The following is a 20,370-nucleotide window of genomic DNA, read 5'->3' as shown; positions in this document are numbered from 1 at the left end:
GGGAGACACGGAAATTCTGCAATGACCCAGAGGCCAGCCGAGTGATGACCCTTCATTGTGGCACTCCGCAGACTTAAAAGGCATGAAATGGGTTCTTGCCCTTTTGTTAGTTCAAGGTGGAATGTCCCAACGATGCCTCGTGCGGGGCGACGCACTGCATTACCGCGAATTTGAGGTTCCGTGAATAATTGCCTGATCGTGGCTCCTCGCAAATTCATGAATTATTGAGCCCGCAAATGTAACCGCTTATACAGTAGTTAACTGTGGGAGTACCTTCATTACTATTAGTTGACTTCCCATTCTGTTACGTTGACCACAAATGGCACTGTTCAAGGGGAAGTTGATGCAGATTTTTGACAACAAACCTTGATTTTGCTAAGTTTTCTTCGCAAATTATTTTCTTTTCTGTTTTCAATCTATTTTCTTTCTTATTCTCTATTGAAAGCCATGTAGTATATATTTCCGACCTCGATATAGTGAATTCCTTTTTTGTGGTGGGACTGGGACAGATGCAAAAAGTCACAGAGATCTAGAGCCTGAAGTTTTAAGGCTTAACTCGTTTCTTCCCTTCATGTGCACCCTGAATTCAAGATTGCCTCTTTAGCGTGAAACCCGATTTTTATGCCGCAAATCGCCCTCACTGAAATGTCTGTAGGAATGCGCGCCAGCTTGTTTGGCAGCAAATGCAATTACATGGCCGTTTGTACCAAAGCAGTGCAGTTCATCTGCGCAATAGAACCCGATTTCTGCCCTAATTTAGCATACGGGAAGTTTTTCTTCCGAATTTACATGAATTTAGAGCACATGTCGATTTCCCCAATTTTTAGCCCCCGAATTGGGAAAAATATAAGGATGAGCCAACCAAATCCTCGAATTCTAGGCAGGGATTCCACCGAATGCATAATTGGTCTAGAAAGTTCCTGGTCACACACTCAGCAGTAATGTCAGGAGGACTCTAAGGCACATAGCTGATAAAAAATGCACTAGGCTAGACCCTGAGCGGGTGAGGATGCTGCTGTGTTTGAAGAAAAATCTGCAGCCAATTAAAACTTTCAGCTGTGTTTTCCTGGTTGTTTACTTTGCTCTGAACTGAAACAGTTCAGGCAGAAACTCTTACATTACAAGTTTAAAAGTAACATGGTTTTGGTTGTGATTATTGCTTAGTTTTTGTGGAAAGAATTGAGTCCCGAGAGTCTATGTATTTCTTGTAGTCGATGAACAACATGTTAAATAAATTACATTTAAGGGGAAGTATATGGCTATGTGTTTTCCTGAATGTGAACAATTATTTAATTTGTTTTTAATTAACAAAATATATCAAATTCTGCTTTAAAAACAGTTTTCAGTAGAAGTGTTTTTTTATTCTTCTGGCTTTTTAAACTTTTATTCCAAGAAGGATTCATAGATTCGCAGAACCTTCCTTGGATTCGGATTCAGCAAATTCTGGATTCGTCCCACCTCTAGAAAAATGTATTTCCTGAAAACCAGGGTGTCGAACCGCAAAAAATACAAGTTCGGTTTGGGGTTCAGGTTTGCATTCCTTGGATTTCGTTCTGGTTCAGTTTTGGTTCGGCCATGCCAATAATCGAACCAGTTCACAGCCCCAAACTGGTTCGCGAACTGGTTCAACAATTTCATTTTATATCTCCCACAAAACTGCTTTTATCAGGAAATGCATGGCTAATAGATGATGCTGTTGTGTGCACTTATGTTTTTAATGCCGAGGTACTCCCTTTAGCGAGAAAGTAGATATGGATGAACACTTGAAAATTACGTCTACGCTGATGAAGCAGTGTAGCCCTGCTACTTTCTGTTCTCAAAATCTTTTTTCACACGCCCAGCGCCATCAAGATACATTTAAAGGAAACCTAATAAGACTTTTAAGCATTTTACATTGACAACGACACTTGCCAACACACGTATTCGCAGCGTGAATTGATCGGAAATCGTTTTGAAGCATGTTGAAAATAAGTCTGCCAGCCTTGCTCTGTCCAAGCTCACAGCAGTGTACCAGTTAATCCACAACACAAAGGCAATGCGTCAAGACGCAGTTCCACTACCAGTAAGCAGGACTACATTTGCTTTTCAAACCACCACCAGTCATACAAGCACTGTTCTGCATATGCTCCTTCTCCACTTGTCTTGTTTCTGACTGCTCACATGTAAAGGGAAATGTTGCACGTTTGCTTAATCGCAGTATTCGTCCTATAGAGCTACACAACTGACCTGCTCCATTCCTGTTTCGCTCGCCCGCGTGGCGCCTCCTCTCTGAAGAGCAGATGCCGCAGTGCGTGGGGCGCTAGCTGCGGTGTTCACAAGGACAACTGTGCTTCAAGACTGCGCTTCAAGACTGAAAGCATGATTACTGTACGTCCTCGTTTCACTGCTGGGTGAAAATTTGCGAAATTTCTGATACGGAGACCTATGTGTCCTCGCCCGGGGATTGAGAGGCACTTGAACTCTTATGCTGGCTTCTTTTATGTCCAAACCGTTTTGTTGCAAACTACTGTTATTTTTTTGTGGTTCTACTCCGCTTCGGTATCATGAAAAGTTTGATTCAGGTTCGGTTCCATCAAACATAATGGTTGGGGTACGGTTTTCGGTTCAGGTTCAGGTTTAGTTCAACACCCTGCTGAAAACTTCAAGCTCTAATTAATGAGAAAGGCACCGCTAAACAATTACTTCAAGTGTTGATTACTTCCTGCTTTGTTTTCGTCAACTTGTGCACCCCCTCTCTTGCTATTCCTTCTGGGAAGTGAGTAGTTCCCTGTCTCCTCCCAACATCTGGCTCCCATGTGACAGTGTTATGACACCGGTGATACCTCCCACTCCCTTATGTGCCCTTTGTGCATGCAGCAATGATGAATGAAAGCTAGACTTCTAGAAAGAAAAAAATGCTTTGTCTGGTCGACAAGCCAGCTATTATTTGCAGCAGCTTCTAAAAGTGACCAGTCCTCAGTAAATATGCCAACTTTCACTTCCCAGTGTGAGTTCTGATGTGGCTATGTTGTGTCGAACACTGTGTTATGCTGCTGGACGTATGAACATGTTCGGAGCTAATCTGAAGCAAAATTCTACAAGCTGATCCAGGCTCTCCCCCACCAGCAGACTCCATCCGTCCCGCCCACCTGTCAGTCGCCAAAGGCCCTCCAGTCACCCCCTGGTTGGACTTATCCATACCAAAGGGCACTCACTGATTGCCCTTGTCCGAGTAATGTTTCCTCTGATTTCCAGACAGGGAATTCGAGAATACAGTAAACCCCCGATAACTCGAAGTTGTAAAAACTGGAAAAAATTTCTAGATAAGCGCGGTTTTGAGTTAAGCGAACAGCGAAAACTACGTTGCCACGATGTTACCACAATGCGCTATGTTATAAAACGTAAAAAAAAGAAAAGAAAAGTGTTCATACAATAATAGGACTTGTAAACAATTCCGAAGCCATATATTTTTCAACATCGTCTGAGACGGAATAACTCCGTAATAGCAATCTGCTTGGCATTCGCGTCTGGGAACAAGAAAGCATCTTCATGCACTTGAATGCAACGCATGAGACGCTCCTCCCGGCATGTCACTACTGTGGGCACTCTCGACGATTTCAGTATCACTCAGTTTGATTTCAGTGTCATTCAGTTCACCGCTACTGGAACATCGCCATCGTAGAGCGCATAGTTAAGGCCCTCTGTTTTCTGCTGCAGCAAATTCAAAATTCTGCGATTTTCCGCGGAGAGCTGTCAACAGCTGCATAAAATGGGAGACACTTTATTTTCTTGCATAATGTGGGAACAAAAAATATGTTATAAAATTAAAAAAATTAAAAATTTTAAAATAAAAAAGATAAAGAATAAAGTTATTGTCTGTATAAAAAATTACAGATTCAAAGCACTGTTGTGGCTCAGCATTACATACATGATACCTTTTGTTCTCATCTGATGCAGTCCGTCACCTGAAATCATTTGTCTGCCGAAAGACCTTTCAGCATCTACCGAGCTCATAGGAACTTTATAGGAAGGAGTTTACAATACATGCCCTGGGGAAGTTACATTTTTAGTACACCCCTTTTTGTTCTTGGACTGTAGCCATTATTCAAAAGTCTTAGCATCTTGAAGGCAACCTCCCAGATATCAAATCAAAATCCGCCACTGCTACCGCTAAACAGCATAAGAGAGGGACGCCGTTCCTTCCTCAGGTGAAGTATACACAATAAATTTGGGCTAATGTTATCCAAAGCTAAACTACAACCTGTCTGTTTCGTCCTGCAGCATAAACAATTTCGTAAAGCAGGCATCAATTTTGTAGGCGCTGCTTCACCTCATGCAGGGAAGCGTCAGGTGAAGCCCACTTTTGGGGAGGTGTCGTTCGTATTCGGCGAATAGTCAAATTATCCGGAAACCCAAATATTGGGTATTTCAATTCGCGAATCGGATCCTTCGAGTGATTGATATTCGATTCGAATTTGAGAACTGTAATATCCACACACCCTTAAAAATAAAGGATTCTGTGAAAATCTGTGCCAAACGAAGGATTCCGCGATTAATTCCGAATTCCGCGGAATTTCGTGGAATCACGGAAAATGAAGGACCTTACGCATAGTCCTCGATGTTCAAGTCCTATAAGTCACTCTCCCCACAACATGTGAGGCGCATCACGTCGTTGCACAATTCATCACAGCCACTGAACTAGTCTGCTGGCTCCGGTACGGCGGTGGAAGACCAGAAACCCGCATGAACGAAACAGTTCACGATAATGGCTTGATGAACTTGCTGCCCGGACTTTGATAAGTGCCACCTTCAGCTCCAAAGTCAGGGACTTCCATGTGCGTTGTTCAGCCATCACGCCACGAAGAATGAAACGAAACTGAGACGCTCGGATGACTGCAGAGGAGAAGGAGGAGTGACGTTGTGTGGAAAGGGGTGTGCGGTCTGCCTGCCACAGGTAGAGGCGCGTGAGTCACTAGGACTGAAAGCAGTGGAGTGCAGCTGTAGCTTCCACAGTTTCGCCACGAAACCCCCCCCTGGCCACGTGATCATCAGTGAATTGCGAAGAACTAGCCGGAGAACGGTGCCAAAAAGCGTGCGCTGCATGTCCTCTCAACACCCTCTCACTCGGATTCTCGCTCCCCCCCCCCCCTTTTCTGTTCCGGGCGCTTCGCCTGGCCGTCTGCTAACATTATCGGGAAGCAGAAAATGAAAATCCAGAAGACGAAGGAATTCACATGTACAAATTTATTGACACGGTAAACATTTAAACAAGAAGCAACATTTGAACATAAGTAAATCTACGCGATTATTACAGAATACTGCAGAATAAATAAAGAATAAATACTGGAGAACAACAGAAAGCGTGACTATCATATTATACAATCTTTAAGGGAACCTATTCGGTTTGCATAAAGTAGATATTATTATACACATTTATAGCACGTAATGAGACGCAGGACCCATTCGCTTCATCCTAGCACAACTGTACTAGAATTTTCAGGTGACAGGGGCCACATACTCGGGAATCGTAGGGCCACGAATAGCTGTCGGTGTCTGAATGAAAAAAAAAAGAACCTATTAATGATATGGTAAACTAGAGCATAGGCAACATTAATTGGCTTAATACACTATGTAAGACATGCTATCGTTACGCGCCGACATGTCCACTCATGACAAAATTCGAGGAGTCTGACGTACGTACGGATACATGCTGTTTTCATTTTCACACACACCAGTGTATTATACATTCAAATTAATTCACATTCAAATTATAAGACACATTCAAATAGCGGAACAAAACGCAACTAGTAATGCCATACAGAATAGCACATCAACCAGGTCATGACTGATAACCGGCAGAAAGTGATGTAATACTGTATGGGACAGGGCGTACATCAGTTATGCACACTGTTAGGCGGCAGTATTAAACGTCTGATCACTGACATGCATCATACGTTTGTCTGCTTACATTTCATTCTTGTGATAGTCTGTGTCTCGAACATCTTCGAAATCCACGAAACGAAATCACCATCTACCCACATAGACGCCAGCTGCACAATGGTCAGACGGGTCGGCGCCTCGGAGGAAAGGAACGCGAGCAAATCCACCGGTTAAATGAGCCTCAGCCAATCATGATTGACAAAGGTCACGTGAGGGACCTGAGCCAATGAAAACTAAGTAGCCGGAATTTGGCTGGAAATGCCAGCAGCGACACTATTTTCGCGGCGGCGAAATCCGCTTACTCTGCCTCCTCTGACTGAAAGGCTTCGACCTTGACCTAGCCTGGGAGACCGAAGAATGCACGTTATCAGCTCTAGGTACGGTGATGGAATTTTGAGATATCCATACTCGGGCAAAAAAAAGCTTCGACTTAAAAGGGCCCAAATACATAGGAAGCATTGGGACAAGGATCGGGATGCAAAAAAATATTCGAGATAACCGATATTTCGAGATAAGCGAGTTAGAGTTAACGAGGGTTTACTGTACTCTCAATATCTACTGTCTGCTCTTGCCATGCATTACATCAAACTGCACATGAACAGCTCCACTAATTTGCATCGGATTTTCGGCATTATTGTCAGTGATGAACGCGGAGTAAAGCGGCAGTATAGTTTTGGAATTGCCTTGACGGATGCGACACTTCCTTTAAAAGAAGAGATGAATAGATAAAATCATAACTGGAGTGCAGATAAAGATGCACTGAAAACTCTTGAAACGTGCATCCAACTATGCATTGAAAATCTCAAAAATATGCAGTAAAAACCAGAATATATGCAATATGAAGGGACTGGCTTCAGGACCAGAGCCGCCGATATTTCGAACAGAGACTGTTCTTCTTCTGGGCACTGTCCTCATCATTGGCATGGTATTTAAAGGGTTAGGTATGATTATATGCAGTGCCTTTCCTTGTTCTTAGTATGAAAGCAATGCATCTAATGCATATTTGACAGAATTTGAGTATTTTATTAGTGATTGCACTATAGTACCAATAACATTACATAACAAAGAACATAAGAATACATAGGAAAGAAACCCTGCACAACAGACACAAAACATGCAGCTGAAGCCTTTGCTTCCAGCATTGTGCCACAGGTCAAAATGTGGTTGCCACCTGTCTGCATAATGGCAAAGAAAGTGGCAAAAGCGAAGTACAACCTATCGACTACGTTCTCCGATGCCATGCCAGTTCGCTAACCTTGAGAGACAAGTTTTCAGGTGGGGCATGAACAACGCACCCGTCAAAAAACATGTAAAATACCTATTAGATTCTGACCACAATTTTCGTGAGAGAGGATCCAAAGCTTTCCTGAAACCAGCAAAACCTTTCATGAAAGCAAAGAAGACAGAAACTTTCACACCTGGAATTACAAGATATGGTAAAATATACAATACACATGCATTTCCATTTGAAATATGCCATAACATGGAAACATGCATTTGTACGCATCATAGAACCCTTCTTACCGGTCGCAAACTAAGACCACAAGGACTTCTTATTCATCAGGATACGAAATGATATCAAGAAAAAAACATGCATTTGCATGAAAACCTGTGGCCTAATCAGAACTTTGTGCATTGCAACATAGTGTGCTTCATTGATTCTGTGCACTCCCAGCGTATTTATCCACTTATGCCGTCATTGCTGTAATAGAATTGGTAGAATCGTGGGACTTCTGAGTGTATTTGCCCACCACTTATGGACTCGCGCACATACTTCAAGCAACAGAAGCTTCTTATGGAGTTGTCAGAAATCTTTCACTCCCTTAATCTTTGCCTTCAGCGTAAATTTGTAGCGCCGATTTAGACCATATGACCCTCAGCCAGTCAGAGGTGCCCCACTGATTGACTTGGTCAGGGATTGCGCACCTGCCCTGTTCCGTTTTGTCCATCAGTTTTTCTGCAAGACTGATACTCATGAGTTGTCTCGTTTGTATCTTGTTGGTTATCATGTTTTGTGGCATGATTCTTACTCCTCCTTCAAATGTGATCTTGCCTTCCTCACTTCAAAGTTAGACTAGCCCGTATAGCTTTGTATGGCAGCACTTGGGACAGATCTTTGTGCTTTCAGGGCCACCCGTCTTGCTTCTTCCTGCTCCATTGTAGTATGCGAGCACTGGTGCTGTTGCTGTCGTCCACAGTTCACGGGCTACTTCGTATCTGTTAAAGGAGCATAGTGCATGAGCCCTGAGCATTCCCAGATATTTGCCGTTTACATATAATATATTTGGATATTACATATATATCTGTTGCCGTTTTACATATAAAACATTTTTTGTCCCCCCTCCTAAGTGTTCCCTTTCCACTGTTACGGTTATCTCGAAGTATTTTAGATGTTGCGTCCTCCCAATGAGCGCTGCTTGTATTACAGAGTTTCAAATTTAGTTGTCTTTTGCAGTACTCAATTTCAATCCATGTGTTCCCCACTTTGGACACCAATATATTGACGCCATGACGTCCAGGAGTTCCCGTCTGCCATCAGTACCCCCCATCAGTGTTTGTCATACACATATATGGTTCCTGGGATTGTCTGCACCACTCTTCGTCCCTAGCTGTGAATGTTCAAATTATTTTTCCAGTTGCAATTAGAGTTGCCACTAGTGCACCACAGCTGCACCACCAGCAAAAGTGAAGTTGTTGTTGTTGTTGCTGTTGTCCACTAGTGGAATCAGCCGGTCCTGTTTACTCGTGCCTTGTCTGTTGTCCTTACAGCTCCAGTTCCTTCATATACAGTCAAACTTCGTATTATTATCCCTCAATTTACGAATTCCTTCGATTTATGAACGGCGTCAGAAGGAACCAAACCTTTTTATGTATACCTCCCTCGCTTTATGAACACTCGATATCCCAACTGTGAACAGATTTTCAGGGAACAAACCGCTAAAACACGCGTGTTCTGACCTAGATTTATGAAAGGGGTGGCAGAGCTGTCCAGAGGTTGATGCATAGGAACGTACAGGGATTGCATCAATAAAAATGAACAAGGTATCACCCGCATCGGTGCAGAACCTGCGCAGTGTCTCACAGCCACAAGAGCTAGAGAGTGAGAACAGAGGAGTACGAGGGTGGCTCCATAAGTTTCCGGCCCGACCAACTTTTAATAGTCATAGAGACGAAACAAGTGTATCACTTTTCGACATAGTCACCCTTAACTTCGATGCACTTTTGACACCTTTCAACCAGCATTCTTATACCCTTGAAAAAATAGTCCGAAGTTTTGTCCGCAAAATGCTGGAAAACTGCCTCTTGCACCTCACTATTGTTTTGAAATCTCCGTCCTCCGAGATCCCTCTTCAAGTTTGAGAATAGGAAGTAGTCACTCGGTGCCAAGTCTGGACTGTAGGGTGAGTGGTGGATTTCTTCGAAGCTGCAGCCTTGGCAACAGAGCCGTGTGGACAGGGGCATTGTCCTGGAGCAACCGGACACCTCGACTCAACCTGCCGCGCCTCTTTTCCTTGATGGCGTCTCGCAGTTGGTGCAGGAGTGAAGCACAATAAGTCGCATTCACTGTGGTGTTCCTCTCTTTGAAGTTGATGAGGAGGATCCCATGACAATCCCAAAATATTGTTGCCGTGATCTTCTTTGTGGATTATGTGACCTTGGCTTTTCTTGGGGGTGCTTCTCCTGGTATGCGCCATTCCATCGACTCCTTTTTCGAAAGGGGATCATAGTAGAGCACCATAGTCTCATCCCCTGTGACAATTGAATTCAATATTTCGTCTTCGTTCTCTTGACAGAGCTCCAAAAACTCTTTGGCACAGACGACGTGCTGTTGCTTTTGAACTGAGGAGAGAAGTCGTGGCACCCATCTCGCACTGACCTTTTTCATGTGAATGCCCTCGCCGATGATGCAAAAAAAAAAAAACGGTTGTTTTGGAAAGCCCCAGCCTTTCTGAGATTTCCTTCACCTTCAGACGCCTGTCGCTCAGCACTTCCTTCTCGACAAGAGACGAATTTTCTTGTGTCACCACTTCCACTGGACGACAATCGCATGGATCATCTTCAATGGACTCTCGCCCCAGTCGAAACTGTGTAGCCCAGTCTTTTACCGTTGTGTACGACGGAGAGGCTTCCCTGTACACGTTGTCCAGTCACGCTTTAATTACTTTAGGCGAAAGTCCCTCATTTGTCAAGAATTTTATCACAGCGCGGTACTGGATTTTTCCATTTTAACTGAACAGTGCACCCTGGCTGTTTGAAATGCCGCTCTTCAACCGACAAAAACATGCAGAGGGTTGAGGGTGGTGCTCCGGCCCTCCAATAGATGGCGCCATGCGTCCTTAATCACATTTTCAAATTCGCGCGCATTTTCTACCTCGGGCCGGAAACTTATGGAACCACCCTCGTACATTTCTTGTGCTGACAGTAAACACAAATGTGAACTGCTTGATGATGGTGCTTTACTGCAGTTGTCAAAATGATGGTGCCGAGGGTGATCATAGTGATAGTGAAGATAACTAGCAGTACTGTTCCGAATCTGTGACGTCTCGCTTAGTGTGGAATCACATCCACAGTGCGATACAGTACCAGGACCAGGAGGACCAGACAGAAGAGTTAAGTGCCAGACTTCTATGTCTCTTCTAAACTGGATAAATGTTCCAGAGCACAATTAAGGAGTGTTTTAAAAAGTAAACGTAATCTAGTGCATTTCCCGTAGTGTTTCAGCCCATTTTTGTATGTACCTCCTTGTACCTCGATTTATGAACGATTTTTTTAGAAACGAAGGGTGTTCATAAATTGAGCGTTGACTGTAAATGGTATGTCCCCTGTAGCAAAGGTGCACGGGACAGGAACTGTCTTCCTTCCAAAGTCAAAGTGGACCTCCGTGCAGCGACTATCAAACCCATTCATGCTGCGTGTGGTTGATTGAGGCTTTCCAAGAAATATCTGTGTGTGACGCCACTGTTCATTCAGGCTTTGTGCAAGAACGTAGCACAAATGTGAAACTCAAGGAATATGTATCCTTTGTGCATTTTCTCGCTTATTGACAATCTAACTGACCGAGAGTATCTGGTCAATGCATCAAAGCAATGCATCAATCTATCAAGGCACCATGTCTGTGTATTCGCAAATACAGTACAATTTTTACAATACAGTACTGTACAATTTTTTGCAATGTCTCAGCTGTCACGAAATTCGCAGAAATGAATACGTTGCAACTAAAAACATGTTTGTAGTATGTCAATACTTAATTACAGCATGGCAGGAAATAACTTGGAAGTAATTCGTCCCTTTCCCTCAGGATCTTTAAGTTCCTTTTCAGAACTTGCGACTTTGCTAGTAACTTAGTTATAGTATAGTATTTAGCTCAATGGCATAATTCCTATCTGGTTCCATTTGGGGTCTAAGTCCCCCGTACACAAAACCCTGTGCCAATAACTTCAGGACCTGGAGATTGAAAGTGATATAATCGAACCACTAATGAGTATCTGCTCAGAAGTCCTGATAGTAACAGGAAGCTAGGAAGGGTTAAGGACAGATGAGATTAAGGTAAACAAAATATTATAACAAGGCCGACCATTATCTCCACCCGTTTTTATACTCTACATATCGCAACTAGGGTTGCCACCTCTCCCAGTGAAAAATACCAGCTGAGAGAGAGGAGGTGCAAGTAAAAGAAAAGGAGGAAAGGTGCAAGAAAGAGAAAGTGGGGGAGGGGTAGAGGAGCACAGAGAGAGAGTGAGTGCTCGCTCAAGGTTATACGAGGAAACATATGTTGCTGCATGCGGCTGGATTACTGGTGTTAGGAATTGCTATAAATAGGCAACAACGCTACATTGGATTGGATTGAAACAACCGCATTGCATTCACCACTCACTTTGAAGAACACATCTGCGCAGACAAGCCTTCTCTGCAGGCAGAGAACTCAGGATGGTCATATACGACCTAGAGTTCTAACTGGCTTGACACAACCACCAACAGCTTTGCACACCCACTGTTATTAAATGGTTTGCTGTGTTCGAGAACGTGTCGTGTCGTCCCTCCTCTGTCCCTTTCTCGGGTTCCAAATTTTTAACCATTATCTAGTTTGTTTTTCATTAAACAAATATGTCATATTCTGCTTCAAAGCATTTTTCAGTACTGTATATGTAAGGGCTTTTCTACGGCTTTTTAAACTCTTTTTTTAAGGAAGGATTCCAAAGATTCGTAGATTCGCAGAACCTTCCTTAGATTTGGGTTCGGAAAAATTATGGATTCGTCCCATCACTAATAATGAAGAACTCAGAAAATGAGAAAAAATTCCAGTGGATTGTTGTGCACCGTTTCGAGAAGGCTGTCAGGAGGAGAAAAATTGGAACACAGACACGAGCTGACTGACTGGTGTGGGTAAAGAATAGACCATCGGTTGGTCCACGGCCTAATTCCTTATCTGGTGACTGCGGTCTATGCTCCAGATTCTGTAGTGGGATGGTTGAAGAGAAAATCTAAAAAAATCCCATATGAAAGGTCCTCAGCCACAAATACCAGCAAAAGGTTGCCAGTATCACCTTTCTACCGGCAGAACGAGCAAATAAATGGCCAAGCCAGTGAAATACTGGCCAGGTGGAGCAGCCTGGCCCATTTACTCATGTCCTACGCGTTGTCCTTATAGCTCTAGTTTCTTCATATACAGTAGACCCTCGTTATAACGAAGCGTCAGAACTGGGAGAAAATTCAATGTAAGTGGTATTTCGATAAAAAGTGGGAGCACAATAAATACGGTGTAATTTGACCAAAACTGTGTGGGAGCGCGTTTGAACAAGTAATTTCAAGAAGACAACGAGAAATGCAGTCTTACAAACCTCTATTGTGTCAAGAAAAAGCTCGTAATCACAGACTGCAGCAACAGCGTGTTTTCCAGTTTCATGAGGACCTGCATAAGGGCGTAGTCACCTCCACCGCATCAGACTTTGTCGCACAAAAGACTCAGTATGTTACAGGTCTCCGCCTTCGACAGAATTTCTCGTGGTACGTCCTCCAAGTCTTCGCTTTCACTTTTTGCACACAACACAACTTCAAAGATTTGCTCATCTGTGGTGGCACCAACAGCGGGCTCGTCCACATCCGCAAGCATGAAAGAATCGAAGTCGTCGTCAGCTTACTGTCCAACAAGTTTGTGAACCTTCCTGTACAGGTCTGTTTCGGTGCAATGCTCAGGCTCTGTTTGGGTATTCCAAAAGTGTGGCCTCCACGTCAGGGGGTTTCAAATCACAAACGTGCGTCCTCTGGCTTGACAAACTTTTCTCGGAGCCGTCCAGTACATCGTGCTTCTACTTCAGTATGGTTGACAGCGTAAAATATTGAAGTCCTTGGCGATGTCACATTTCGAATGTTCATCCTTTTCTACTTAGCGTATGAGGGCGACTTTCTGCTCCAAAGTCAAACTTGCTCACAGATATGTCATGTAGCAAGCACTTTTGGGATTGACATGAGGAACCATCAAAAACATGTGCTGACTGGTTGACCAACATAGCTTGACGTTGATACCGCAAAAGCAAACTACCCTGTAAATTATATATTAAAATTAAAATAACCCTCAAAATTAAATATACATGCAAATAACTTTGCAAGCGACTAAATGGGTGACTCACAAAAATAATACTACATGGCAAATAAAAATATGTGTGCAGTACGCATGCATAATCACTTCAGACCTTGGTGTCATCACAGTTGGGAGCGGGCCGTTGCGACGTGCCCAGAATGCGTTTGGCATCAGAGACAACTCAAATATTTCTCGGCGTCCAGAAAATGATGATGGGTGACAGGCTGAGTTTCAGTGATGAATGATCCCAAATGCTTTGCCTAGGGCACTTCAACCGACAACATCATTAGTCTCAGAATGAGAATAAGCCTATGATGGGAAAAGCAAAAAAGAAAAGAAATCCGTGAAGTTTGTACGAAACTGCCAAGCATGTCATTTTTGCAGTTGAGCTATACAGATAGGTGGGCATCCTCTTGTAGAGGCTATATGAGTACAAAATTATTAATGACATAAAATTTTTCATTAGGGAATTTTAGCAAAATCAGAATGGGAGACAATCCTCATTAAAGCGATTTTATCTTTTACGAATCCTGAAATGTGTAAGTGCCGTGAAATATCCATCGCTAAATTTGTCTATGCAATGAAACCAAAACAACGTGCATCAGGAGCACATCACCTCCACCAATGGGGGCTCATCTGGGTTGCACAACGGCCAGCTGGCCAGTAACAACTGTGCACTCTGGCTAGCAGACGAGCACCTATTCACCTACTCTGGCCAGCAGACCTCACATTGACATTATCAGACAGCCATGTGAAATATACAAGCTGATGTATATTTAACTAGCTCATAAAGACGTGGTAAAGTCCTCATAAACGTTCAGATAAACAGCAATCATGTTCAGCCTCTGGTTTCCGCATCTGGTTGTCCAACGTTAAGGAATACACATAACAGTAGCCATATGACGAGTCTTCACACGTATGCATGCCACAGCGTGAATAATTGTAACGAGGAAACTTCGTACAGATTTTTTTATGGAGTTTTGCCAGTTATTGTGCAAGATAACTGTTATGAAGTCATGCTTTATGGGGAAAAAATGGTGATCTGTCGTTTCCGGTGACGTTTTACTGAATAGTCATATGAATGGTTGTGTTGGTGTGGGGGTGCTCACAATGCCAACTGATGTATATGTGTTCCTTGGGCTCACAAGGTTTTTGAGAACTGTTGTGAAGTTGGCATATCGACAGCAAATTAAAGTTTAACAATACTTCTTTGTTTGCCCTTAGAATCAGCAATTGCTGAAGTGGATTCCACTTTCATCAAGGAAGAACCGCAAGAAATTTCTCCAGTAAACAATGGAAACGACGAGGAGCTTATTACTGCGGACTGCTCAGGTGAGATATTTATGGGCCATAATCCTTTGCGTCTGTTCGACTAGCAGCCAACGTTTCTCCATAGTGACACTGCATGAACAAATCAGCATATTTCTAAAATGTGGTAGTGTAGCACCTAAGGTTTGGCCATACAGTCGAACCTCGATATAACAAAACTCACGGGGACTGCAATTTCTTTCGTTGTATCGAACATTTCGCTGTATCGAATTGAAGGTCACGAATCGCGATCTTCGCGAGGGCTCGCGCTGTATATAAGCGTCGATAACTCCCGCTACGTACGATACGGAAAAATTTTTCTTGAAATATTATAACAACTACAAATACAGCGCCAAACAGCACTTACGGCATTTTATTCTTGCGTGAAATAGCCGGTTATTCGCGTCTGCGTCGTGCCTAGAAGATGCGCTGTCATGCATTGTTCGTACGCCACCAAAGCCTCCGCAGCGTTCTCCATCTCCATTTTGTGTCGCGATCCTGCACACTACAGTCACTACTGCACACCCTCCAAGCACGTCTGTGGCAGTGCGTCTTCCATGAGGCTCTTCGTTGCTACGACATGTTTGTCCCCGTCAAGAAAATCTGGCTGATTTTGTCATGTAGGCCACCACGAGAACGAAAGCGTTTCCCACACACGCGCGTTGGCGCCTTGCGTCTCGTGCTCTTTTCGTCCTGTACTTGGCTGCAACCGGACAGTTCAAAACCAGCGCGAAAAGGAGAAACCTCTGAAGGAAAATCCCAAACCTTCCGATGACTCAGACTTCTTTTTGTAGGCACCAGATTCCTCTTGACCCTAATTGCGCGTGTCATCTTTCGCTGCGGGAACAGGACACATCTTGCACCCTTTGTTTTCGTGACCCTGAAATCGGCTTTGTGGTCATAAACCTTATCTCGTTCTTTGTCTGTATCGAGGCGGCGGCTAAAAAGTATTTTGTTGTAGCGGGAGATAAAATACATTGACCTCTATGGCCCTCTGCCGGGGAATCCAAATTATTTCGCTGTATCGCGAATTTCGTTATACAGTAAACTTCCGTTAATTCGACCCTGACGGGAACGCGAAATTTGATCGAATTATCCGAAGGTCGAATTAAAGAATAGGCAGAAAAACTGTAGGGGTCAATGTCATCTTTGTGCATTCCTCTGCTGTCGCTCACGCTTGAAACGCGCATCTCGACGCACTGCACATAGAGCTCTCTCGAGCGCGCGCTACAACATCGGTGTCGGGCGTGTCCTGCCCGCGCAAGATGGCGGAAGTGAAACTGTAGACGATTTCGAGGAAAGCGCGTGCGTTCACGCACACACGCACTGAATGCGCTCGGCGATACCGTCTTCAGTTTCGCTTCCGCCATGTCGCCCGGGCAGGACACGTCTGACGACGACGATGTCCACTTCCACGAAGTCATCGAAATTCGAAACTCGTCGAGCGCACGTTGTGTATCGGACTCTTGTTGCACCGACAGTTTCCGAACGAAAGCCCGGTGAAACGTAGAACAAAAAACGGAAAGCAAAAACGAGAAAGAGACGTTTCCTCCTCGCCCGGCACTCATCACAACCGCGAACCACCACCAAATGAATTGAGTTTCGTTCGCCATTGGTTTAGTTTGGTTTGGTTTGGTTTGATATGGGTTACGGAAGGTTGGCTTTGCGTACGCAAGGGATGCGTGGTGGTTCTGCACAATGCACGAAGCTCTATGTTTTGCGCGTGCGCAGAACCACAAACACTATCGCTTACGTACGCAAATACGATAGCGTTCGGTGCACAAAAACTCGCGGTTATCGGAACAGGTCGGTACTGTTCAATCGTCGTCTGCCAATCTGCCACCTGACCTTTAGGGCGAACTTTGTTGTATGTGCGGTGCGGGCGACGCGGATGCCCGGTTCGCGGACGCATCGATCGAATTACACGATGTGCACTGATTTCACGTTCGAAATAACGAACTTTTCTATCAATAGAAGCATATGGGCATTTGACGGGACCTTCGAATTCGATCGAATTAAGCGGAAAGTCGAATTATCGGAAGTCGTATTAACGGAAGTCTACTGTATTGCGTTTCGTTGTAACGAGGTTTGACTGTATTATACTTGATGTCTGCAGGTGTTTTGTAGGTGTCGTCTCATTTAGGATAAACATTAATCCGGAGCACAACACCACAAAGGAACATAGCACATGGTTCATCAATCCAACCTAACATTGAGCAAAGTTAACATACAGGGTGTTTTTGTTATCTTTTAAATTTGTATTTGTTATAAATAAACTGTGTGAACATCAAAGATGCCATTTGTGCAGGTTGTCTATGCGGCCGGGTGGATGTCCTTCCTGAAAGCGTTTGTAACCACTAGATGACAAGTTAGATAAAATTCATTAATTAGATGTTTGTCTGGGAAATGTGAGATAGCAGAATTGGAGCCAGTTTTTGTTCAAATGCATCATCCTTGTTGAACACTCGACTATCCTTGGCTTTGCTGACCAAGAGCGAGGGAGGCTCCACCTCCAAATGGCGCGCCAATAGGAGGACTCGGGAGGCGGAGCGATGCGGCCTCTGCTCTTGCCTAATAGATGGCGCATCGGCAGCGCTCGGCTCAGGATATGTGAGCCGCTGTCGTCTGCTTCTTCCGGTAGAGCTACGACCTTGAAGCCTCTGCTCTCGCGTAAGAGATGGCGCAACATTGGCGCTTGGGCTCGGTAAGGGTAGAGTGCAGTAAGGGCACGTGTGGTCGCCATAACTTTGAGCCTCGACCTTGAGACTGGCCGGTAATCTAAATTCCGATGACGTGGCGATAGCAAACCATAGTGCGTAGTTTTGACGATTATGCTTCATGGATGTGTCATTGCATTACCAAATTTTTGGCCAGTTCGACGTTTCGCTCCGCTCTTATGCGTGAACATTGTCTCAGCTCATGAAAAAGGAAAGAAATGTTGCTGCTTTTGTTCTACTCCTCGCACTGAAATAAATCATTTAAAATAATTGTACTGTGTGTTTCTTTTTCTTTTCTTTTTGTAAGTAGTTACGCAATTATACTGCGTAGTCTTGAGGGTTATGCTTCATGGATGTGTCATTACATTACCAAATTTTTGGCCAGTTCGACGTTTTGCTCCGCTCTTATGCGTGAACATTGTCTCAGCTCATGAAAAACGAAAGAAATGTTGCTGCTTTTGTTCTACTCCTCACACTGAACTAAATCCTTTGAAATAATTATACTCTGTTTCTTTTTTTCCTTTTTGTAAGTAGTTACGGAAGAAAATAATTGTACTGTGTGTGTGCGTGTTTCGTTTTTGTAATAACAGAAGTACGTAAAAAGGAAAGAAAGGTTGCTGATTGTTCTACTTTTTGCACTGAAATAAATCATTTGAAATAATTGTACTGTGTGTGTCTTTTTCGTTTTGTAAGTCGTTACGGAAGAAACTGTTTCGTTTTTGTAAGGGATTCCGGGACATTTGATTGAATGTCGTTTGGTCGAAAGCTGTTTGATCGAACGCGGGACATTTGGACGAAAGCCATTTGATCGAAACAGCAGCGGTCATGAAACAGAACACAGAGGCAACGTGACAAGACTAAGAAGCAATTCCCCAAGGCCCTGGTACCTTCTGCATATTTCCTGCAGATATGTTGGAAAAGCGCAGCGAACCACATGTCTCACATTAGCGTGGGCGTAGGAAAAAATCATCCCAGTTGGCGGAGCATTTTACCAAATGAAATGTTTGTGCGTACTTTTAGCAATACGCTGAGGCAGTATCAGCCACGAGGACATGAGAGTGGAGCTAAACGTCTAATTTTACTTTCAAAGCTCCTGCAAACGCAGTTTCAGCACTTAATGCAAATCAATAGCGAAAAAAAAAAAGGCACATCATCGGATCGGCTTCTGGATGCGAAAATGTGGATTAGGATGAGGAATGTGGTTATGGGCGAGCGGATTACACAGAGTGATATATTCCTTGGGATAACAGCTTTTAGAACTGAAGCTTTCTTTTGTTGTTTTCTTCTTTTTTGTTTCATCAATGCTCCAAGCGAACGAATAAAAGAATCGATCAAACGACCGCTGCTGTCTCGATCAAACGGTGTTTGATCAAATGCCTTTCGACCAAAAGACGTTGGATCAGATGTCCCGGAACCCTTACAAAAAGGAAACACACACACAGTACAATTATTTTCTTCCGTAACTACTTACAAAAAAAAGACAAAGAAACAGAGTATAATTATTTCAAAGGATTTAGTTCAGTGTGAGGAGTAGAACAAGCAGCAACATTTCTTTTCTTTTTACATACTTCCGTTACTTACAAAAAGAAAGAAAAAGACAGACAAACAGTACAACTGTAAATGATTTATTTCAGTGTGAGGAGTAGAACAAGCAGCAATATCTCTTTCCTTTTTACATACTTGCGTAACTACTTACAAAAAAAAAAAAAAAAAAAAGAAACACACAGTACAATTATTTTAAATGATTTATTTAAGTGCGAGGAGTAGAACAAAAGCAGCAACATTTCTTTCCTTTTTCATGAGTTGAGACAATGTTCACGCATAAGAGCGGAGCGAAACGTTGAACTGGCCAAAAATTTGGTTGAAGCCGTTGTTCATCGCATAGCTCGTAATTTTTCATTTTAACTTATTGCCATTGTGTAAAATATACACATACACAGTGGTTCATATGCCTACTTTTCATTTTTTTGTTTTCCCCTAAGTGATCGAAAGTACGTTATTAACGCGAAGTTCAGTGAAATAATTTATTTGCCATATTAATTCACAGCAAGTCTATCCTACTTAATTTGTAGAGCTAATTTTTATCGCAGTTGGAATAAAAGTTTTTGTATCCTGGGTTTCTTATATTTCGACCTTTCGATAATTCGGTTTTCTGACTTTTCGGCCTTCTGATTGTTCGGTGTTTTGATTTTTCGGTCTTCTGGTTTTCGGCCTTATGATTGCCACCCCGTCAAAACTACGCAGTATACTTGTGTAACTACTTACGAAAAGAAAAATAAAAGTAAAAAGAGACACACAGTACAATTATTTTAAATGATTTATTTCAGTGCGAGGAGTAGAACAAAAGCAGCAACATTTCTTTCCTTTTTCATGAGCTGAGACAATGTTCACGCATAAGAGCGGAGCGAAACGTCGAACTGGCAAAAAATTTGGTAATGTAATGACACATCCATAAGGCATAATCGTCAAAACTACGCAGTATACTTGCGTAACTACTTACAAAAAGAAAAGAAAAAGAAAAAAGAAACACACAGTACAATTGAACCTCTACATGCAATAAGGGGATAAGTCGACTTATCCTCAGCATGGTAAAAAACGGGAAATGCATGTGTGTCAATGGGACGGACAATCATATCAGGCCCCTTTTCACATTTTGGGATTTTTCGACTTATCCCCTTATCGCATACAGAGGTTCAATTATTTTAAATGATTTATTTCAGGGCGAGGAGTAGAACAAAAGCAGGAACATTTATTTCCTTTTTCATGAGCTGAGACAATGTTCACGCATAAGAGCGGAGCGAAACGTCAAACTGGCCACAAATTTGGTAATGTAATGACACATCCATG

General features: G+C 43.1%; 1 protein-coding gene across 5 annotated transcripts in view; it reads left to right on the top strand.

The window, feature by feature from the left end:
* The window catches only part of LOC135378622 (zinc finger protein 714-like), an 80,033-nt gene that overhangs the window by 40,687 nt on the left and 18,976 nt on the right, over positions 1 to 20,370 (top strand). For all 5 annotated transcript variants that reach the window (XM_064611697.1, XM_064611694.1, XM_064611695.1 and 2 more), the window contains one exon: positions 14,723 to 14,830. In XM_064611697.1, coding sequence (XP_064467767.1) covers positions 14,723 to 14,830 — 108 coding nt within the window. The remainder of the gene's footprint in view (positions 1 to 14,722; positions 14,831 to 20,370) is intronic.

Source organism: Ornithodoros turicata, chromosome 1, assembly GCF_037126465.1.
Source record: "Ornithodoros turicata isolate Travis chromosome 1, ASM3712646v1, whole genome shotgun sequence".
In the NCBI taxonomy this organism is placed as follows: Eukaryota; Metazoa; Arthropoda; class Arachnida; order Ixodida; family Argasidae; genus Ornithodoros; species Ornithodoros turicata.
The sequence above is the reverse complement of the archived record's forward strand: the minus strand, read 5'-3'. Positions and strand labels throughout refer to the sequence as shown.